General features: G+C 36.8%; 1 protein-coding gene and 1 long non-coding RNA gene across 4 annotated transcripts in view; one reads left to right on the top strand and one right to left on the bottom strand.

Moving 5' to 3' along the window:
* LOC149959101 (protein king tubby 1-like) overlaps nt 1-24,641 on the bottom strand; it is a 140,796-nt gene that overhangs the window by 33,375 nt on the left and 82,780 nt on the right. For all 3 annotated transcript variants that reach the window (XM_090166427.1, XM_090166425.1, XM_090166428.1), the window contains one exon: nt 1,041-1,242. In XM_090166427.1, the coding sequence (XP_090022553.1) occupies nt 1,041-1,242 (202 nt within the window). The remainder of the gene's footprint in view (nt 1-1,040; nt 1,243-24,641) is intronic.
* Nucleotides 6,695-7,947, top strand: LOC149959102 (uncharacterized). Its single transcript, XR_016478372.1, has 3 exons — nt 6,695-6,759; nt 6,833-6,923; nt 7,040-7,947. It is a non-coding gene; the product is annotated as an uncharacterized LOC149959102 (long non-coding RNA).

Raw genomic sequence — 24,641 nt, 5'->3', positions numbered from 1 at the left:
TACGTTGATGGTAATAAATACCAGTGAAAACGTACCTATGATCTCAAATTACATAATTTAAGTACATTTTTAAGCCTTGGAACGAAATTACAAGTGACGCCAAATTAGCTTTTCGCGTATGCGTGCGCTTCATAATCACGACAGTGTTTTCAGGTGTAAACAAGGTGTATAGAACTTTAAATATCCATTAATTTTCTTAATTTGGGCTATGTCTTAAATTTCGTGGTGCATTTTAAACGCCTAAAAGAAAGGGCAATAGGCGCTGAAATAAAACATCTTCAAGGAAATCGCCAGGAAGTAATCATTCCGAGAATCAGGACCTGCAAGTTACTGTTTTTAAAGAGCTTGTTGAAATAATGGAAACTTTTCACCCGTAAACCAAAATGTCGTATTTTTACTAAGCCTTAATATGCCAAAAAAGCTACCTGGTTAAAAGGAAAACACTCGTTGCATACCGTATAGGTTAAAAGTTTCCATTATTTTAACAAGCAACAATTATTTTATTTAAGCGCCTATTCGCGACCGAAAACCTTTGCTACGCCCCTTTTGGTTGGCCATTGAAACCTAGATAGGTAGCGGCTAAAGCAGACGCTATTAGTTATTGTACAGCGTTATTCGTAAAGTATATGACTTTATAAATAATGCTACTTGCATTTTAATATAATTTTTACATCTTTTGCTTATATTTTGATAAGTTTATTTAAAAAAATCTTATAACTTTATAATTTTACTGTAGCTAACACGGAGTTGCTAGCGCCGTGACGCCATCTAGACTCGTTTCGGTCGCTAATTGTTAGCACTTTAAAAATTAGTGTTTGTTTTAATAAAATAAAAATGTAAATTAAATTAGGAAATACCAGGTAACACTCTTTGCTCGAATACAAGATTGAAAGTATAATTTTTGGATTATTTTTTAACAGCTCCAACAAAAGAATCAATTGAAGCTAATTTCAAGCGACAACGGCTAAGCTTTAAAAAATTGGATTTGGAAAAGAGGTTAAGTGCTAGCAGTAGAAAAAGCGAACGAAAAAGTATCGAACCGTGAAGATTATTGTTCATGTTGTTTTTCTTCAAGGACTGCTCCAAGGCTCCACCCCGAGAATCCAGCAGTAGTTTAGCCGCCTCTTCTTGCTGGGCGGCCGAGGACCACCACGTCTTGGCGGAGACAGGCCTGGTGTCGGAGGCGTGCACCATGGCCGGAGCCTGACGCTTCTGTCTCTGCTTGTGCTCCAGCAGTTCTCTCTAAAGTTCAAAAGGCAAAAATAGGAATTCTAATTAAATTGGAGGGAAGATGTCTCGGAAAAAAAATGCTTGTAAAAGAAAAGTAATGAAGTTAGAGTAATTTCTAATTCAAATAGTATTTTCCAGTTTAATTTTTCTCGACTGGTAATGGCGGCCCTAGGCGCAATTTCGCTACAAAGCCCTTTATGTGAAAGGTTTTTTTCATGTGCAATTTTGAGTCCCCTCGAGACGACTGGGCCCTGGGCACGCGTCTACTGCGCTTATTGGATAATCCGCTACTGGCAACTGCACCTTTTACCAAAGCTGGAAGGTTTATCGTCGAAGAATGCCTAGCAGTGAAAAGTGGGAAGCAACACAATCGTGTGAGTCAGTGGCAGTAGTATTGGAAATGGTACAGGGGTACATGGTACAGTCAGATTTCATTCGGGGTACAATGTATGAATTTGTGCCTAACACAAAAGTTGTCACTTTTTAAATTGGATTTTGCAGAAGCTCAAAAAAATTATTAAAAATCATTTTCTACTACCAACTCAGAATGGGAATTTGACCTACTATTTGTAAGCTCTACTCTATTTTCGACAAGATTATTAAAATATGTAATACAAATTTAAAAAAGAAACCCAAAATTTCCAGCATTCTTGGCTCTGGTAAAAACTTGGTTTTTTTGGAGCGCTGAGGTCTCTGCCCGAGTTTTAACTTTTGCACCCCACCAAATATTTCGAGTCAATTTTTTATTGAAACTTCTATTTTGGTCGAAATACGATTTCACGATGTCAATAGTTGCTACCATAAAATCTCCGTCAATGTCAAATGTGGAGTTTGGGTTACCGACTGGATTTTATGGAAAAACGTTTCGGGTCAAATAAAATTCCTACAATATTGAATTTTTATTTAAAGGCAGTATATTCCAAATAGAAAAATTGACAGTTATAACGCGTTCCAACGTGTTTTGGACTAGCGACAGTTACTATTAAACCTGGCAGACGTATGCAACTTTCCATTTCATTTTAACAGAAGTAAATGAACCGAAGTTATCGAAATAGCGCTCAGAATCGAAGGGCGTTTTCCTTATGAAAATGATGAGAAAATCGAGTCAAATAAAAGCTAACTTCCATCCCCGTCTTTTGACGTGATAAATTGCGTTTGGGAATTGTTGGTACAGCTATTTTCATGTATAAAAAATGGTTTCATAAAAACAAAAACTTTTTTTTTCGGCCTCGGAGCGCACGGAATTCCAAATTTGAGGTAAAAATGTAACTTCATAAGGAAAACGCTTTCAACATGGGGAGTATAGCAGTCTGATAACTTCTGTTAATTTTCTGATTTTAATTGGCAATTTTTCAAATTTTACTTAAGATATGGCTAAATTTTCTATTATCTCTTTCGTAAACCCCAATCACTTCTTCGTAGGCGTAAGCACTGCGCCTAATAAGCCTTACATTAAATCCAGCCTAATGGTTGCGTTAACAAAATTGATTGAGCTCATCATTTTTCTAATCAAAATATTCTAAACCGGCCACCGGAATTAAAGCATAAAAAGTCGCTAGCTGACTTGGGTATAAGGTGGTGCCTTGGGTATTAGCCTAGCTGATTAATATTATGTTGAAAATAAACTATCCTTAAGTAACCATTATAAATTAAATTACTTCAATTTCTAAAAAACGATTGCGATAAATTTCCATATTACCTCATTTATAGAGAATTGCCTAATCTTTAAATTTGATAATAGATACATGTGTTCTAGCTCTACATTTAATACGAACGTAGATATTATTTCAACTTTTAACACATTACGTTTTAGCACTAAATAATAAGAACTTTTCCGATGCTAAATCAGCGAGAAGGGCAATGAGGTCAAAAGATCAGGACTGGCACCATTATTAGTGAGGGCGCGAGGGTTCGATTCCCCGGGGATTCGGTTTTTGCGCCAAAAATGAAAACCCGCCGTCGCGGCGCGTGCACGGAAGTTTAGAATATTTCTCAGTCCGACGCTTTAAATGGCATAATCCTCCACTTTAAAGCACCCCCTGAAACTCATTAATCAAAAAAAAACTCCCGAAAAAGAATTTCCAGGGCTCCAAGTTTGGCTTCATTCGCGTTATACGCTGTAGATGGACGCGATCTTAATAATATAGGGCCATTTTTTAATGTACCTCGGCACTTTTTTAGGGAATACGAAGCCTCGCCGACTCCACTTAACGTATAGACCACGATCAATCAAAACGAAGCTTCTAGTCGTATTATCATTCACTATATGCTAGAAGATTTACATCGCCCGTTCACTTCTAGGCCCGTGATCGACGCGTAAAAGCGGGGGCCAAAATCGAATCTGATTTCCTAAGCAGTCTCTCCCCAAAAACATCCGAGCGATAAGCCTGGGGAAAATGAAATTGCGTTTCTAACCCTAAAAGAAAAAATAAGATTTACTTTCCTCTGATCCGTTTACTGGGCTTCCCAATAAAGAAAAAACTACGTCCGATGTTGTAGCCATAAAATTCATTCTCTCCAAAATGACTATCGAAATAAATTGACATTTTTTAAGTGGTAATTTCATTTTTTTTCTTGTTTTGGAATATTTATAAGATATATAGTCTAGACTATATCAAGCAATCTCAATTTTTACGTATAAATTAAAGATGTGACTCAAAAATCAAAGAACCACTCTATTCGAAAAGTCTTCCTCCATTACAATTTTTGCGCTTAATTTAATTTTAATCAAAATCTATAAAAGGTAGAGTGATGAGACCAATAGACCATTCTATAAAATACTACTTACGTGGTTATTTACCTTTGTGTATAGAGAGGCTAAAGGTTTGGCCCGGTTTTTCGTGAACCAGGGTGGCTCATTATTATCTTTTATCTGGCGAACATGCAACACTGGTTTTATGGTCGATATAAAATATAGCTAAATAAATGTTATATGTTTATCCCGAATAAGGACGGAACAAAAGCCAAATTCTTAAAACCAAAGAATATTGAAAGTTGTCAGTCCTACAGCAATAGCTTTTAAGCCTTTGCGATGAGTTTGGCCGGCTTAGCTCGGATTTTATAGAATGGTCTATTGCATTGTTATTTTTAAATTATTTTCTGTAATTGCCAAACGTTGTTTTTAGCTAAACATGGAAATTTTCCCGGGAAACCGAAAAAGTAATTTTTGACAACTTAACAAAAAGTTCTACGTTTACACTTGCATTTTCGAAATGAGAGTGGTCGAGTCATAATTAGAAAGTGTCATCTTTAGCTCTCTTTGGTCCAACAGTTAAAATGATATCGCCATTGGAAAAATACGAGGAATAGTAATCCGCACACCTTGCCACAGTTGTCCGCTTCTTCTATAATGAACAGGATGTCAGCAACATTGCAAATATATTATCCCACGGTTACGATTTCGGAGCGCAAAATAGATTTCTAACTAACCGTGGGCGCGTCGAAGTAGTTAAAACTTCAGGTTTTGAAAACATAAAATAGCAAGAAACAATTGCAGAGACCAATCACGTCTCTGAAAATCATGTGCTTATGCTGGAATGTAAACACAGCGACATGTGGAATTTTTAACCAACCGTTTTGGGTTGGATTTAAAACGATTTGATGGCAAGTAGATAAACTGATATTTAGAGTAATACAACTAAAATTTTAGGGTACCGAACATAAAAAATACTTTTAAAAAGTTAATAATTGTATCGTTTCTTTCAATTAGTGACGTGTTGTTGAAAAAATAGTGATCATGAAAGAAAACATGAATGAACGTTGGTAAATAAGTATGAATACTCGTAGACATGAATGACTACTGGTAAATATGAACGGTAGATATGAAATAATCCCTCGAATAATCCTGGAAAACTTTAGGAAAACAATGAAATATCAGTGGTGTCAAGAATGTATTGAAGTTACTAAGAATATTTCAGCATAGCATTAACCCCTGGTACCATCCACACAGCTTTTGTGGAGAAAGTTTGTCAGCATTTAAGGGGCATTCGAAGTCATACCATATAGCAAACTTGAATGAGAAAGCAGACGAATTTAAGCTGCAAAGGCTGCGAGGATGGGAATCAGAATCCTGTAGTCCAATATTCTAAGTAACTTCAATACATTCTTGGTGGTGTATGGTGAAAGCATCTCGGTCCCTTACTGAATCAAAATATGAACATCCATTATGAAAATGAGAGCCCTTCCCATTTTCAGAAGCTTTCTCGATTGAGGTTTGTCAACTAGTTCCTTTACTTTCTCAAATCGTGCTGAAATTGTCAACTACGGATGTTATTATTTGGACACCTAGTAAGTTTCTTTAACACGTGAGCTTCGATATTTTTGCTAATTCTTGGTGATTCTATTAAATAAGAAATAATAATAATCAGCTAACATCCAAGGCACCACTTTAGGCCCAAGTCATCTAGAGACTTTAAAGAAGGTCAACACTACAGAAAGAACCATTACAAAATCATTATATTGGAAACTAAAGCCTCCTCTGTCGAATGTTTTAATTAAGTCTAAATGTGGTGAATTTGAGCAGCGTCCGGAAATGCACTTGAGACACAAGCCAACAAATTCAGCTTGATCCATTACTTTTAAGGTAATCCGTTTCACAAAAGTGTAAGCTGCATACAACGCTCGATTCTGGGGCGTGATTCTACTCCTATCGTTAGGAGTTAACGAAAGAAAATTTTCGTTAGCTCCATTGAAATTATATTAGCTAACGAAAAATTATTTTCGTTAAGTAGCTAACGATAAGAGTAGAATCACGCCCCAGGTCTGTCATTTATTTGAAAATTATTCGGATAAATATTTTCCAGCGACGTGCCTCTCAACGCCCCATTAGAAGTAAACTCGTGGAAGGGCGATAGGAAACACAACACGAAGCAGAGATACTGACAATATAGAGATATGAAACTCCCTATACATCGCTGCGACCCCTTTTTTTTTCCGTTAACGTCGGCGCCATCTATCAACCGGGAGAAAGCTTTTTCTTCCCGTGTTTATTTGTAGTAGGTTTACGTTTTGAATGAAATTCAATGAATCATATGTGCAGCTTTAATAAAGAAATACGATTGCTTAGAGGATTTTCAATACAATTTATTTAGATAAGATAAAAAGTAAGTTTTTAATTAATTATATTTAATTATTTTAAGAAAGTTCATATATTAACTATTTTTTATGTTATTTTATACCTTTGTAACTTGAATCAGGGCCAGAGGTTAAATTAATGATCATTAATCCAAGGGTATTTCTGGGATAAATAATTGGAATATTATTAATCCAAGTATATGTTATCGAAATGGTTAACGACTAAAATGTTTGGTAAGTATTTGTTAATGTTGAAGCTTAAGTAATTTGCGATCTAGATGTTTCTGGGCTTTGTCATACTTGTGGTTTAAATTATGTTTTTCCAATGTACTACAAATGGAAAGTTGTACAAAAAAATTAATTATTTCTTTCAAGTAATCAACACATGGAACATGCTGATGCATCTCATCTTTTGAAATAAACCAAGATTGATCGATTGTTCTTGAAATAATTCTGGTAATCCTCTCTTTGACTTTATTCATTTGTATTACCATTGGGAAAAGTTTATCAAACTTGTCCTTGATCTCAGATACGTTGCTCTGGAATCTTTCAGTTGGTATTGTCAAGCCACTGAATGTTGATGTATCACGAGACTTAAATGATGCTAATATATTTGACTGGTTGAGTGTTTGTTTTTCATCTACAAGTTTGGTTTTGCATTATTCACAATTGTGGTTTTTATTACAACGAGATAAGACATATCCTGAAATGTAAGATAGTGGGTTTTGTTTTCCAGGCCCTTGGCTTTCAAGGGAACTTTTACAAATTTGAAAGTCTTCCTCCGAACATGCGCTGGGATAATAATTATTTGCTGATGGAAGACTTTCATCATAATCATCTGGAATTATTATATGGGTCTTATATAAGTCAATGTTAAGAAGGAATTTGTCTCGATATTAGGTTTAGTAGCCTGCTGAATTTCAATTGTAGGAATTTCCACTGATAAAGAAAATCATGTTAAAATTTAATAGTTGTTTTGAATGAAACTGTTTACAATCCTGTTCTGTAGATATAGTTTCGCTGGAACTTGCTGCAACTGATAATATTGTTGCGCTCTTCAGGGGCGTAGGAACGTTCTAGAAGGTGGAGGGGGCAAAGTGAAACCAAAAGGGGTCTGGAGAATGGTTTTTAATTTTTAATGGAGTGTAGCTTTTCCGAATGCATTTGTACATTTTTCTACTATATACATTGGCGGGAAAAGACTGAAATTTAAACACAGTTGAGGTTCTATAAGCTTTCTATGCTTTTAAAATGATAATTTGAGCCTTGCGAAGATTTCAACTGAGAGGGGGGAATAACATTAGTTGCCCCTCCCAGTAAAATTCTAGGGAGGTGCATTGCAATCCTTGCCCCCCCCCCCTGGTTCCTATGCTCTTCCACCATTTCTACAGACAGTTTACTAGATTCTATTTGAAAATTGAGTTTTAACTTATGACCCCGTTACCAATGTATAAATTTCATCGTACCAGTTGTTTTATAATAGTCCTTGATATCATTTTCTACTAAGTTCTCCGGAACCTTTACGTTTGAGCAACTAGCTAAATTATCATTCCCTTGGGAAATATGTTTCATTTAAATTAACTTATAAATAAACAATACTTAAAACTCAATTTTTACTTGTTGGCTTAAATTCATTTGAATATATTGTTGGAATAGCGTTTGATGTCAGTCTGTTTTTGGTTTTACTATTCATAAAACAAGAATCCTCAATGTAGGGCGCATATTTTATTATGATGTAAATGTATCGCATCTTTCAAATAAAGATAGCTTCTTCCGACATTATCAGCCATTTCTCAGAGCTAAGTTTATTGAAAAACCACATATTAAAGGTAGGCCTAACAAAAGCTATTAATTAATTTTTCCCACCGTTCTTTCTCTTTTGGAAACTTAAACAAGGAGATCCTTTGCTTTACATTGGAACTGTTACAAAATTTTACAGAACAATTACTTCCAGGCATATTTCTTTATTGATACAAACCCTCAAGATGATAATTTCTAAGCCAAAACGCGTATATAAATTTTTGCGTCTGAAATCCGCTGTTTGGGATTTCGAAAAATACGCTTTCTCCCGGCCGTTAGGCGTCGCTCCGCTCAGGATTTTTTAAAATTCCGGGGGTCGCTTTTCAGGCGGAGTTTCATATCTCTATATTGTCAGTATCTCTGACACGAAGGCCTTTTTGGGTAATTTCTACCAAAATTATTGATATGCGAGTGCTTAAAATTAGTATCCCGACTTCAAATAATAATTGAAAAATGAAATAAGTATCTTTTTACCTTAATAAATATCATTCAGCATTAAGTACAAAATAACTATTACTTTGCGATATTTAGATAACTTCCAGTACTATGTACTATTGTTGTAAGTGGGAAAATTTTCCGGAAAATGACCGAGGCCTTTTTCCCGGAAAAAATTCCTTTTTTTTCTAAAAAAAATAAAAAAAGTTTTAGTTCCATGATTAGTCAAATACATTGTTTGCAAATTTAAATAAAGAGGCATTTTCACCTAATTTTTTCGAATCTTAAAGTAAAACTAAACCTCTAGACTAGTTTAGACTGATCAACAATGTAACACTTTTATTTTTTGTAGTTTGTTTACTGATATTAGTAATTTTATATCTCTAAAAATTTTAAAAACATTGAAAACCCTTAAAAAGTATTTGATGTTTCAATTTTTTATTTTTCCGAATTGCGGAAATGTTTCCGCATTTTATTTTTCCGGAAAATTAACAACACTGCTATGTATGGTTAAAGTTTCGGGCCATAGAAAACCATATCGTAAAAGTAGCCAACTTTAAGGTCCGGAGGTGGCGCTCCAGACGGCCGACGAAGACGATAAAAACCAAACTTTTGCTTCGCGCCAATACTTGGATTTGAAATTCTTTGGACAGGCCAAAGATAATCTAGACTACGTACCGGGACAGGCCGTCTAGTGCGGGCCAAGTGAGCGCGCGCAGTGGGCCATGACCGAGCACAAAACAAATACCCATACATCTTGGTCTAAGCATACATAATGCCTGTTTTAGTATTGTTCAAACGACGTGTTGAATTCTTCGTGTACCCTGGGTTAGCGGAAGGTGTGAAAATTCGATTGTAATGGAATTTGATTGCGTTAGCCGTCGAACTACTTAAAGGGAGTTAAAGTAAGTGCTTCCACATGCGGGGAATTCATCCCTTTTCCGGGATTTTTCAACCTTCCAAAACGCTAAAAGGGAATAATGCAATTTAAGAAGGAAAACGGGAAAAGCAAGGGAAAACGGCCTTACGCGGGGGATAATGAAGGAGGAGCGTTCTTTGCAGGGGAAGAAAGGGAATTTTTATCTTTTCTGATAACATTGCCTGTGTTAATCTAGTCTAATAGTATATTTAGTCTATGTATATATGTTATGGGTCACAGATGGAAAAATATTTGTAATCTTTGTAATACTTTCCTAAAATGCTGGTCATTTTGATAGTAATATCCATTTGCAACTTTTGCGGATATATTTTTGCAAAATTAATCAAATGTAAGTAATTTTTGTAATAAATAAAACCTTAAATTCAGAATCACTTTTAGAATTAAACTGAATATCTATATAAATTAGTATTAAGGGCGAGGGATAAAAATAGTCAAAAACGGGGAAAACGGGTTTTTCATTTAATGAAATTATCACAAGAGGGAAATTTTAGATATCAAATGTGGAAACCCTGAGTTTAAAGAATGTTTATCCTCGAACGTCGAGGTATTCCCGACGTTATTGTTAAAACTTCAAGAGTGCTTTGCCTAACCTCTACTTTCCTTTCAATATGAATTCTCACATACACATAAAATAGATTGTGATAAGTTCTAACCAACGAAAATAAATACAAAACAAATATTCGTGTAGAGAAACGCAGCCAAAATACGCGCTCTCCAGCGTGCCGGCAAAATCTCGGTAATGACCCGGCGGCGGTAAAACGCTGAACCATATGGCCCAACGAGAAAAAGATGCGTACGACTATCGAAAGAACAAAGGCCTACGAGCGGAAGAAACCTTTGAGCATACGTCCAACGAGCAGAAACAAGAACGAAGAAACTTTTTTTGGTGGGGGTGCGGAAAACGATTACAGGATCTAGACCATTATCTCCCTCTGGTACAGCTGGAATAACGGGCCGGGTGCAAAGGGCAAAGATATAAAATATATATAGGGAAAGTTCGGCGCGACTACAATCCCATTTTTCATTTTTCTCATTCGTCATTAATCATGTCACAATTTCTCGTGGGTACTTCTTCCATAATCGTAGAAAAAAACGCGCTACCGTTTTTCCTAAAGGCATAAAAACGGGCGAAAAAACGAACGAAATCACACTGTTTATTTAGGAAACAAAAAAAAAACATACACACTAGGAAGAGGTTGACTCACTTACGGATATGTGTATTTTTATGGTATTTTGTATTTACGGTGGGGTGAGTGCGCTCTAGCCGCCGGGGGAAATGTTATTACCCGGCGACGGAACATCGGATCGATACGAGGACGGGCAGCTCGCGTTCCATAGCCGAGGCTTAAAACTAAACTGGCACTTCGGTTTAAGGGTCGACTGGAAGTTCGCGTCCGTGAACTAAATTTTCAATTGAGCCTCGGCTCGCCATTATGGAGAGTTTATACTTCGGCAATTGGACGGTCCTTTCCTCGCTAGAATTTTTCTTCAGGATGAGGAAGTCGAAAATATCTAAAATGTCGACGTTCTGGATGTAACGAAAGAAAATAAAGTCGACGTTTTTCGTATACGCCATTAGCGAATCGTTTCCCAAAATTATTTTTGCTATTTGGCTCTGTGAAATGAAATAAAGACGGAAAGAAAATTTATTTCGTCATTTCACGAATTGACATTCGGCTCTTTTCAACGGGTCTTCGACATTTTGACGTAATTATTTGCTCTTTAACACTGCGCTGAATAATACGGATTTAATAATAGCACTTCGTGAATCCGAAAAGTAATTGATTAGCACTCAACCAAAGACGTCTTAACGACCTATTTAGTTTCTTTGACGAGCAATCGTAACGTACCAACCGCGAGGCCCTTAGAATTGTGAACATGAGTGATAATTTTTTCAATATACAATAAATATTTTATGTATATTTAAATTGAATGCAATTTTATTTAACAAATGAAAACTACATAGTCTGATATGTGCAGTATTACTTCGAAATGCAGTTAAAATTTCAGAATTTGTGCAATTATTCTGTAAAATGTTCAGTTGAATGTCTACTTTCACGAATTCTAATATGGGAATTTGGTAAAGTTCAAAAACAATTGGGGGATCGTAAAATTCATACACCGCCATGTTAGGGTACTAAAGCAGGTAAATATGCCTGCCCTACCTCACAATGTAAAGGTACTACCACGCCAAAAACGTAATTTGAAATCGGTCAATTCGACAATTTTATTATAATTATTTTCGACTTTGAATTTTGATAAACCCTTTGTTCAGTTTACAACCGAGGTTTAATTTCGTTTAACTAAAAGAAGCATTTCACGGGGATAGTTCAACATCTAAAATATTTCTTTTAAACAAAATCTTATTTAATAAAAAGTCATCTAATTGTTTCAATATAAATTAGCCATTTCAATTGAGTGCAATTTATATTCAATCAGAATTGAATCACAATTTCCTTTAAAGTGCTTATGGAAAGACAGGGTGTTTCAAAAGGTTATGCAAACATTTTAAGGAGTTGTAAGGGGTGAGTTAAGAAGTATGCCTGTTTTCCCCCATTTTCCTACGATGAGATAAAAGAGCGCCAGAGAGCTTCAAAGTGTGGCCTACTAGCCCCTGGAAGTAGGCTGCAACAAGCGCCAAACGAAGCAGTAGGGAAACGCGAACATTAAGGTTTGGGTTCGTGTGATAAGTAAAAAAAAGGACTTTGTAAACAAATCGAGGTAACCAGCGTAAACAAGTAAACTTAAACAGTATTTAAAGTCCCTGCTGCTTGGTTTTGCGCTTCAATTTTAATAATGCCAAATTAACATTAGTTGCAATCTGCTATCATGATTTACGAATAGGCTGGAGCTTCCTAAAATTCGGGCAAATTTTTCAAACGATACTGTGCCCCTTTAAGTCGCATTTGAAAAGTTTTCAAAGAAAACTATTCGCATTTTAATTTGGCATTTCATACGGCAGATAACTTCTTAAACGTTGGGAATTAACAATATATTTTAGTGAAAACAATTGGCTCCATAAGTGGTAAACTTTAAAGGGAATATAACTTCTAAGGCGTTCTTTTAGGGAGACCCTAGCCAAGATTTTTCCTATTTCAACTTTGGGAGAACGACGATGTCGAGATCATCCGCAGCCATCTTGGTGGAATGTTTTCTGCCACGAGAAGGGGGAAATAAAAATGTGCTTCAATCGCCAATGAGATACCGACTGGTTTTATTATTTTTGGAGGCAAGCAGCTTACTCTTCGAGCACGAGGGGGACTGGGAGCAATGCTAAAAATCATCTCAACATAGCCATTTTTCTTAAGTAGAAATAAATTCTTCCTCTACGAATTAAAAATGTTAAGCCTTTGCATGAAATTTTGGAAAAAATGGACTACATGTATTCGCGTTAGTTTCGTTCAATAAACCGAATAGAGTGAGTGTAGCCTATAACGTCCACCTATATGTATTCATATTCAATAAAATAATTTTTTAGACAACGATCTGTTAAAGCTGTCTGTCGCTTATAACCGATCGCGCACGTTTTTCAAATGGCGCCATCTATTAGTTCTATAATAACATCGAATTGCGCGAAAAAGGGAGGAATAAAAGCAGCGAAGCGCGACTACAGGCACTCGAAAGGTCGGGTTTCGCGACTATCAGATTTCCGGACTATTAGATATTCACGGGTCAACAGATCCGTAACACATCCGTCCGTCTCAAAGGCCAAACGAATAACTCCATCATTGTCTTTGCCGTCGTAGGTCTAAAAAGGAGTTCAGAAAGCGGATTACCTATCGTCTCACTACGGGTTGTCAAACGGGCTGAAAGACCTCCCGAGGTGAGACACTGTAACGGGGGCCACCCGGGGATGTCTTCGCTGGCAATCCTCTTCCGGTGGATGGCCGATCACTTGTAAACGTCAAACGCACCACGCCAAGCCCCTAATTACGGCGAGTTAAAGAGCTTTTTGGAAAGGCAATTAGCCGAGAAATTTACGAGTTTTAATAAGGTTATTTTGCAGTTTCCTCGCGCTAAAAGTTAAATTAGGTTATCTAAAAAAAATTTAAACTCAATTTAAGTTTTCTAAGTCAATTTAATTTATGTTCAAGTAAAAGTAGACAGCTTTGAAAACGAAAAAGGGTAACTTATAGGTGTGTAGAAGTTGCTTTATCCTGTACGACCTATACTCCTACAAAATTCTCCGTTTTGAAGACGTCTCTTAACCTTACAATAAAGTAAGAAAGAAAGTAAAACAATTGAGTAGTTTCTTGGAACTTATGGATGCAATCCGGCCATTACTAAAATACTTGTTATCGTTACCAAAATGCGAGGTGCTACGTAAATCTGATTATTGACAAATTAATTGAATTGAATACATTAATATATTTTTATAAGGTCATGGTTTTGGAATTGTCATCAACCAATAGTTTTTTTTAAAGATCTCCTGCCGTAACAGTCTAGAACGTAGTTGACAATTTCAATTTCATACCCTGCTACGAGGTGTATAGAAATTAGAGAGCTGCAATTGAGTCGAAAACGGTTCCATTCCAGCCCATTCCGTAGAGCAAAATTCCATTGACTTCCGATTCCGGTTCATATTTTCGTCTACATCCATTCCCATTCCATTTGACATAAATTTTATCATTCCCTATATTCCCGAAATTTCTAATCCCGGATCCAAGAATTTCGAATATTATTATTAGGCTAATTTATGTCATATTATTAAATGAAAAACATTAACCTTTCCACATGGCTGACCATTAACTCAAAAAGAGAGAAAACACATTCCCGTACATTCCCCAACTAAAAAATTGCATTTCCATCCCGAATGTTCACTTTCCCACCCATCACCATTCCATTTGACAGAAATGTTTTCATTCCCGTCATTTCCCGGGGAAACGGAAAAAATCCGTTCACAAGCAACTCTCTAGTGGAACTATCGTTGGGAGATATAAGCTCGCATCTAGATTTTCTTCTACATTCGAGACTGTGGCGCCACGAGTGAGTAATGAAGGAAACTTTACATAACGTGCTTGGCTTACACTCCCGTTTAGTCAAATTTTGAATCATTTAAAGTTATTGTTTTTAATACAATTTATGATATTTCCTTCCTTATTTACAGTTGACGGATGGTTTGCATGTGTCGATTATGTAAACTAAAACTAATCGGTTTTTTCGTTTAAATCGTTCATTTTTTATGGCTTGTACTGACCATTTGAGTCAAAGTAGTTTAAAACAAACACAAACACATTTTCTTTGCTAAAAACATGAAAACTAAAAACGATAAAGTACAAAATCTTGCTCATGCTACTTCCAAAAAATTCCGGTTCAGACTTTGACGTTCCGGAATCAAAGTTGCTTCTTTATGTACGATTTCTTTATGAGAATGGGGTTCGATGTCGCCTTGGTGTGGTTGAAAAAACAAACGTTTAAATGAACCAGGCACCTTAATCATCAGCATCTAAATTTCCTCGACGATAAATGACCCAGACATATAAATCATCGACGTCTAAATTTCAAGCGTTTAAATATTCACGGAATCCAAATGTCCCTGGCGTTTAAATCATCACCGTCCAAATATCCGCGCAGTCAAAATTTCTGGCGTCCAAATGTCCTTGGCGTCTAAATCCTCCGTGTCCAAATGTCCTTGGCGTCTAAATCCTCCGTGTCCAAATGTCCTTGGCGTCTAAATCCTCCGTGTCCAAATGTACCACGCATCCAAATGTCCCCTGCGTCTAAATTTACGGCGTCCAAATATTCCCTGTTTCTAAAAGGCTTCATTTTTAAACTCCGAGAAATTATTGAAGACTTCTTTCTTTCTTGCTCTGAATATGCACGAAACTTTGAAACGCTTCCAAAATAATCAGCGTTTATTGAATCAGTCATTAAGGAAGAAATATTACGGTTATATTCCATATTTTATCTAAATTGGAACGTTTTATTTGTAGTTCGCGATTTACGAGCGGAAATCACAACGGATAAATTCCTTATCGCCGATTCGATGACAACTTAGAAAAATAATAATTATGATAAAACTATATTGCTGGAGCGAAAAAGGTTCGCCCTTCGAAGCAGTCGATGCGAGATTTCATTGATTGGGTGAAAGTGGAGCCCGATTCTATAGTTTGGGCATTTCCATTGATCACAATTAAGGGTCCTTCTGATACGTGACAAATGGATCTCAACTCTGCCAGCTATTGAGTTTTTTCCTCGATAGTAAATCCATTTTCCCCTAGAGATGAAAAGAAGTTTTGACAGAAATAAGGAGTTAAGAACCGAGAACAAACTTTCCCAGCCAAGATGACCTCCGGAAATATTGACCTATGGCCTGTCAAAGAAAAGAAAGAGCTCCTTTGCTAGAGTCATCGATGATAATTGAGTACAGCCTTTCTTTCGTCGCGTAAACTATAAACACCCAATTAGGAAGTTAGTCGAGGGGTTCTGGCGAGTAGAAAGTTATTCCATTTCTGCTGATATATGGTTTTAGTTTGAGGACTATTTCGTCCACGTCATAATTCATTTATCAGGCGAAACAACATTTTTCACTTACGCCATTATCAACCCTTTCGTGAAATGTAATGTATGAAGCTCACACATACGCCACAAGGGGTCTCCGCGCTGTCTGTAACATCCAGGTAACGATGCCCAGGAATCTTTTTCATCAAGCAACCTTTGCTTGATACCAAGGCCATTAGAAATTCAAACGCTTTCGTAATGAAAACTGACATTTACTTCGGCGAAATAATGACCAATTATTCCATCGGAAAATAGAATTGTCTATTGTGAACACTTGGTTTCGGTGCAGAAGAAGCCTCAAACGGTCATTGAATTATGAATAAAGTAAAACAATTCTAATTAGACCGTTAATTTTAACAAGGGAAAACGCAATACTTCGGCAGAATATGCCTTCGAGGTGGTTAAAAAATTAAGGCTTCGTTCTGAAGTTAGAGCAAAGATACAAACTACTAGCTGGTCCTCAGTAGCTGAATTAAAGAGTTTCGTCTATGAAGACTAGGTTTCAATTGAACTTTGAGATAGTTCGTCTAATACACTCCAAATTGTGTGGCCACTTCGACCATACTTATACGAAATGTATTGCTTATACTCATACTGTCCACAATAGAATAAAACGTTTCGAACTATTCGAGATTTATAAATTTATACTTTCGTGGATTCCAGCTTATGATCGATGACTCGCCAGCAGAAATATGTAATAATGGTAAATTTAATTAAAAAAACTAAAAAGCACGTAGTTTCTTTGAAGGTAAAAACAGGAGGAAATAGGTTAAGTAAATCATAAACGCAAAATTTAACCATGGTTAATTTAAACTAGTAAATAGTAAGTAATATACTATAGAGACAGATACTTCATGGTTTAAAAGAAACTTTTATTAAAAAAGAATATTGGGGAAGCTTTTCGAGCGTTTAACAAAAATAACTGTACGCTGATTTTGCTATGTGTTTGTTGTATTTGGTTTTTCGCCATTTCTATCTAAGGTTTGAAAAGGAGCGAGTGAGCTCGAAAAGCTTCCCCAATATTCTTTTTAATAAAAGTTTATTTTAAACCATGAAGTATGTGTCTCTATAGTATATTACTTACTATTTACTAGTTTAAGTAAATACGGAAAATTTCGAATAACCTTTATAGAGGTTAAGCTTCCCCTCGAAAACGTGATGGAGGAACTTGTAGATACAGTCCTACAAGTTTCATATTAACGTTTTCGATGGGTAGCTTAAGCTTTCTGTTGCTCTTTCCTTAATCGAAATCAAGGAGCGCTTAGTATCATGGAATAGATGCCCGCTACACGCTGAACAGAAATGAAAGAACACCCATTTTGTCAGATGAGGCGTGACTAGAGTCTCAAACGAGATACATTTCTGGGAATTTCCTCGAACTCTTAACGCGTGTCCGAATTCTTAGTAGGCTTGCAGGTCGGTCAGAAAAAACTAAATTTTCAAGTTGTCTGAGAATTCGAACAGTCTAAATCTTAAATTGTTGAACTTAGCCAAAAATTAGACAGCATCGATGCTGTCTAAAATTTAGTCGACTTGGAAGCCAACTATAAGAATTCAGACGCATCTTTAGAATTAAGACAATTCCGTATCCGCCAAGATTTAGCCATTACCCAGAGTATTCGGACACGGTTTTAGTTCCGCAAACCTTCGGTATAGCTGGGCCGTATTGCTCTTCGTTAACAGAGAGGAAACGTTGCCGAATTAGCCTACACTTGAGAAAATATTAACAAGGTTGGTTAAATGAAAGAAGCTTATCGTTGCTCCCAAGTATATAGGCTTAGTGCGTAGTTTAAATTTTGGTCATAAGTATCGCGGCCTACCGACCGAGTTTAATATTAAATATAAGCTGTCTGCACGTTCAAAATTATCTCTGAACAACTGCTGCAAGTGCAATCGAAAAACATTCAAAGGTTGTCTGCTATTTCTTCACATATTTAGTTGACGGATATTAAGGCAGATGGCGCTATACTTCTTAAGCTCGAAACTAGGGTTGCACCGATATGGGTATAGCCGATATTAACCAAGTCATCTATCATAACATTAGTGTATATGATATAATCATTGTAAAAGACGGTTCAGTGCACGGTCATACCATTTTATTCTAATTTTTCATTTAAAAGGTTTGCAAGAGCATATCAGAATATGTTTCTTTTCATTTTACTTGATACATATTATCATATGTAACTCATAAGTATGCCTTTGTATAACATTTCCATTGAAAAAAATTCAATGAGACCTTGTTTCACGCGGAACATACAATGAGCGAACCCAAAAGTGCAAAAATGCTTATAATCCTTGCGCTATTGAAAAGGTTACCATGGAAATGAAATCATGTGATCGCGAGGCACGAGCTAAACTTGACATGGGCAAAGCCAGAAACGCGCGAGGAATTCTCACTAACTTCCGTTTCCCATCAGTAAAGTTGATGACGCATATTTCGTCACGGAGTTGTAAGTGACGTAATTTACGTCATATCCCGTGAACAAGGTTTCATTAATGAAAACGCTTATATGGCATACTTATGAGGTATTATGTTACATATGATATTATCTATCACAAATCGAATATCGTTGATTTTATTTGTTTAAACTCGAAACCCCCTGTCTAAAAAATGGTCTAGCTTCTGAAGTCTGGCCAGGGGCGTAGGAACCAGGGGGGGGCAGGGGGGGCAATGCCCCTCCCTAGAATTTTGCTGGGAGGGGCAACTAATGTTATTGCCCCCTCCAACTTTTTGGTCTGTTGAAATCTTCAAAAGGCTCAAATGCTCATTTTAAACACATATAAAGCTTGTAGAACCACAACTGTGTTTAATTTTCAGTCTTTTCCCACCAATTCACATATAAGTAAAAATTACACGTGCACTCGGAGAAGCTACACTCCATTAAAAATTCAAAACCATTCTTTAGGCCCCTTTTCTTTGCTCTTTGCCCCCTCCAACTTCTAGAACGTTCCTACGCCCCTGAGTCTGGCGTACGTGGCGCGGCCAATCACTCTTTGGGTCTTTTAAAAACGTTCTTGGGTCTTACGCACTTAGTGGCGAAAAATAATCAGGTCTCTAATCCCCAAGACAAGCAATGTTTTCGAATGGTGGCGCGCCAATGAAGAACGATTCCCAATTCTTGCCAGCCTTGCTAGAATATATCTATCGGCACCTGCATCCAGTTTTGATAGTGAAAGGCTGTTTAGTACAACCGGAAAGCTACTTACAAAATTAAGAAATTGACTAAAGCCAAGCCTGGTTGAAGAACTTGCCCTTTTAAAGGGAAATGGACGGTTGTGGCAGTAAAATATTATCATAAGCTAGTTAATCGAGTATTTAATTATTTTTAAATATTTTTCCTGCAAATATTTTTCGAATGCCGGTATTGGCCAATATCGGCTTCGTTTAAGCCGATATTGGCCGATACCGATATCAGAAAAATAGGCCGATATATCGGTGCATCACTACTCGAAACCTATACTGGTTCTATTTTGGAGTATCAAAAGAAAATGCAATTATGGAATACGTCTTAGAAAGTATAAGTTATGCCACATCTCTTCAAAAGGACATCGAATTAAAGAGAAACTAAGTCTAAAAGAACAACGTGAAGCGAGTTCTAAGGAATAGATTTTATTTGAAAGTCGCGATAAAATTTGCCACATTTCCACTGATAGAAACTCAACGTTGACAAATGTTTAAAGTTTATCTCATCTAAAGTTTTAGAAGTTATTCACTAGTCTAAACTTATTGGCAGATAAAGGGAAGGTAATTCTTTAATGCTAAATGGCTTTAAAAGTCTACCGTGTATAGGCGTGTGCAGAATCAAAGCAGCGGACAGAAAGAGTGTAGCTAATATTAAGTGTCATTGACGACCATATACATGTAGAGTAACGATCCTCCCAAACACCCATTTTAACTTAGACGGACATAAAATAGACAAACGTCCATAAAATGCTAATCTAAAGTCGTTACGGGCACGAGACAATTACTAAAAGCTCGCGGTATCAGTCGCGGGCGCCGAACCTCTGTTAAAGCGAATACATTTGGCGTTTCCGCGGGAGGGCCCACGCTTATCTCTTCTTTCGAATGAGCTCAAACAACATTTGTCTTTATTTGCGTGAAATTCTTCGGCTCAAAGAAAGAAAGGCAATGCAAAGACAACCGAAATATCTCAAGCTCGCGTTTTCGCTCTTCGGACAGAAAGAGACATTAAACCATTCGGAAATTATCAAATTGGGCTGAAAATGCCGGAATCGTATTTTGAAAAGAAACTGTCGGTTTGTCGCTACCTCGGGACTCGGTTCGTTTGGCTCAAGACGGGAAGCCAAACCGAGCCGTTCGGTGTCAAGCTCCAAACGCGAAGATTCCCCGCGGAGAAATGATACTCCCAGCGAGGGACGCGTCGAATACCACTCTTTGTATTTCTAAAGTGTGTATTCGGATGTTTTTCATTGCGAGCGCCGTAAGCCATTAAGCCAAATTCCGGAAAAGACAGAATCGTAAAAAGGATTTTGAGCTTTGCTGAGAAGCCTTTCTCTTAATCTCACCCAAATGTCCGGAACCCAAATTTTTCGGGAAAGTAATTGCTTTCTCTTCCCATTACGATACGAAAGGCATTCGTGGATTACAATGACGAAGATCTTTCCTGGGAAAACTCGAAAATCGACTGACACTGTTGTTTTCGAATAAGGGTACTAATACCCTATTCTGCTATTTCCTTCATTCAATTTTCACATTTGACAAAGCTACGAAGTGTCCGAGAGCCAAGAACCGCGAGCTACTGATTATTTGTAGCTTTCACCTGTAAACAGAACGTCGTGTTTTTGCTTAGCCTTAATGAGACAAAAAAGCTACCTGGTTAAAAGGAAACAATTGTTGCGTACCGTACCAGTGAAAAGTGTCCATTATTTCAACAAGCGCTATATAATCAGTAACTTGCAGGTCCTGGCTCTCGGATATATTACTACTTGGCAATTTCCTTGAAGATGTCGTATTGAAGAGCCTATTAGTGAAAACGTTTGTGAGTTTCACGATGAATCACTATGTTTTGAAAGCTGTAGGAAATATAACCAAGGTTCCACTTTCTTGGCCACCTGACCCAAATATACTGGTGCTGCCACTGTTTAGGCCGTTAAAATATAACATGCACAGCATCGACCTATTGTATTGGCTACCTGAAAAATTTCGGGTCCAAATTAAGCGTGTGAACTCAACGGAAATGAAAGTTTTCTTGAAACTCTGACAAATCGTAGATTGCTCGTGAGTCTTGGCCAATGCTCGTTGCCATGGTAACGCGCATGGTGCAGACGTGATAACTTCCGCGGAAGGGTCACAGGGGTTCCGAGAATTCGCAGCGCGGCCATCTTTGTTTGTGTCAAGAGTCTTTTAAGATATTTAAAAAAAAAGAGTTGGGGTTCCGCCAGAATTTGGTGGATAATTTAGGGTTCCATAACAAAACAAATTGGGAACCGCTGGCCTAGTGATCTGTGACGTTTAATAATGACATGGAGGTCGTTTCAAGGTGAGGCTTAGCAACGTCCTATGCCTATGGAGGCTATAATGGAGCTACGAGCAAGCACTCAATTCAACAAGCAATTTGAATTGAATTTTGAACATAACGAAAATGGACAATTCGTTAGGCCTTGGCGTGGACTAATTTTGGAAATTATATCTCTGTCCTGAGATACATAAATTCATTATGTTAATCTCATGAATAAGAATGATCCATTTTTAGGTACGCTTATTGTAAGTTTCGTTTGAAACGATAGCATGTACTAATGAGTGATTATAAGTTATAAGCCTCTGGAAATTATTAAAGAAAACTACCTACATGCTCAGCAGCTTTTTTAAGGTCGCAAGAGGTCACCGAATTTTTAAGTATATTCCTTTAAATATGCTACAGCAATCGATTTCATTAGCTGGTTTCCACGCCTTTAAGGTGGTAATTAATTTATCTTCAAGAAATAGCTGCGCATAAGGAAAACGCTGAAGCTGCCTCCGAATCTTTAAAACATGTGAATTTTAAAAACGCCTTTGATGTACGTTCTTCTTTATAATTATTTTACGGTTTTTTATAGGCAAACGCAGAAATTTCTTCCAGGGTAGCAAACATTTAGAATGAAGTCATTGGAGGTTCAATTTTAACGTTTTTTATTTACACTAGATGGCTCTGGAAGGTAATAAATATTGACTGATTAATTACAAAGACCCCATGGATTAACAAAAACTCACAGGGTCCCAGCCTCCAGGGATAGTTCTCTTCGAAAATAAGTTTGATTCAAACACCATCGGTACTAGCGGGCGATATCAGAACTAGGCCTAAGCGGAAACGATTGAATTCGGCGAGCAGACGGGCAGTTTTTTTGGCGCCGCGAAATCTAATCAATTTTTTGCATCGCATTTCTGTTTTTGGTACTTCAAATGTTTTCATCAGGTAAAATTTTTTATTACTTTTTACCGAGGGGCTAATCACTCTTAGAAAGTCTGTACACCGGATTACGCTTAGATTAGCACTGCCAAAGGCAGGGACTTCAAAGATTACGCGTAATCCCATTAGTACAGTCAAAGGTACGTCTCTGTACACCAATTACGCGGAGTGATCAGCCCCTCGCTTTTTACCTATGCGATATAAAAAATACGGCTTAAATAATGACAAATCCTATTAAATTCCGAATAAAATAATCTGCGGACCAATTTTACTGACAATCGCCATTTTTAAAACCATATTAAAAAACCATAGTGTCGATTTCAGACACGAGATGGCGTTACTATTTCCGGATTTAATCGTTTTTGGGGCGGAAAGTGGGGAGTGTAGGACTGTAAGAGTTTGTATTTTTGGCTGGCAATGATAGTTCTATGTAAGAGAACTATCCCTGTGAGTTATTCTTAATCCATGAAGAAACCAACTTCTAACATCATATTTTAAGTAAAATTCGGAATAAAGAATAAATAATAATTTAGATAATTTTTTAAAATTTTGGGGTTTTAGACTGTTGGCGCCATCTGGTTAAGACTTATCGTATTTAAAAATAAAAGGTACTTTCACTCTTTCTAAGGTTATGATTGGTTTTGTAAATATGCAGTTAATTTTAAGTGGAATTTGTAAGTCGCAAACTTTCAAAAATTGAACTGTTCCTCCCTGATTTAAAGTTATTCTTCTAAGTGTTAATAAAAATGAATTCATTTATTCAGCGGTATTTTATCCCTACGTTTCCCCCAGTGCGCCGCGATATTAGAAGAGGGTACAGAGGTTAAAAACTCAGTCATCCGATTACAGCTGGTGGGGCCAAATCAGGGAAGCTATTACGGCAGAATTTTGAATGGACGCACATCAATTGAGAGAAGATGTATTTTGGGTAATAGTTCAATCTCAAGCCACCAAAGCGATCCCTCGCAAATTGACGAACATCATTGTACGGAGAAGATGGAGCAAATCAATTTAACAATAGACCAGTCGTAACGATTATGAGCTGCAGGTGCCCTTAACGAGCAGTCTGGTTAATGTATGTACGCCACACTTGACCCAATAACTTCCAAGATCCCGAAAAGGCGGATCCAACAATACCATTTAGCCGTATGCCACCCATTGATGACGGTTCTTTCAGTTCGAAATGGCTCATGAAATTTTATATTTTACCGCAGATGGCGTTCGATTAGTGCTTCTATCAATCTAGCTGTGAGGAGCAGACGTCCCATTTAAGCTGGGTTTAGCACTCCGTAGCTTTGGCCATGGCCGCCATTTTGGTCGCAAATTTTTATCTCTTGGAAAGAGGTACTAAGACATCACAGTGTCTGAGTGCCATTGCTCTATATATATCGCGACGTCAAAGGTCAATTTTTGGTTTTCATTCAAGCAAGGCTTAAGAACATTTTCAAATTTTCTTTAAAAATGAAAATTTTAATTATTTTTCCAATGTCTTTAGATTTATTTTAGCTTGATAAACTTTTAAAATTGTATTAGAATAATTGCATTATTTTAATAATAAATTGAGCACTTCCTAGTAATTATATCCTTTACAAATGTGGTATCAAAAATCGAAATAGCAGCGTCATTAGCTCTCTAATCAAGCTAAACTAGGACTATCAACTTCTTTAAAATTTCTTTAATACTTTGAAAATTACTGAAAAAAAATTACAATTGTAGTCAGTTTATTTTAGATCAATAAGTGGGATTTTTTTGTACCAATAGTATAAATGATTTATTTTTTAAAAGTTCACATAATTACTTGAAAAATTCAGCGCGAATTTTGTCTAGTATTTCCCGTTCTGTATACCCACACTAAGACAATTTTTACATTTTTACACTAAATATTTTTTAAATGCGAAACAAATGTTAAAATTATATTAATTTAATGTGGATAATTAAGTGGGCAATAACGAAGCAAAATATAACGTTTTTGATCATAAAATAGGGGAAAATTCCCGTAGGTCGAGTGGCAACACCGCACAATAGCGTGGCAATTTCCGTCAAGCGAAAAGCATACTTTTAAGAGGCGTCTTTTCGTCGAATTACTTCTAGGCTCTCTGGCGCAGATAACGAGGGTCTTCGAGCGAACAATAGCGCTGGCTGTTTAGAGATCCGCCGAGGCTTAGTGTGGATTTATGACCGACTTAATTCCGCTCATTTTTACGCTGTTGCTTCAAACGAGGCTTTTCTTCGCCTACAATTGATTACTTAAGCTC

Source organism: Leiobunum rupestre, chromosome 2, assembly GCF_980474605.1.
Source record: "Leiobunum rupestre chromosome 2, qqLeiRupe1.1.hap1, whole genome shotgun sequence".
NCBI lineage: Eukaryota > Metazoa > Arthropoda > Arachnida > Opiliones > Sclerosomatidae > Leiobunum > Leiobunum rupestre.
Note: the sequence above shows the minus strand (reverse complement) of the source record. Positions and strands in the feature narration are given on the sequence as shown.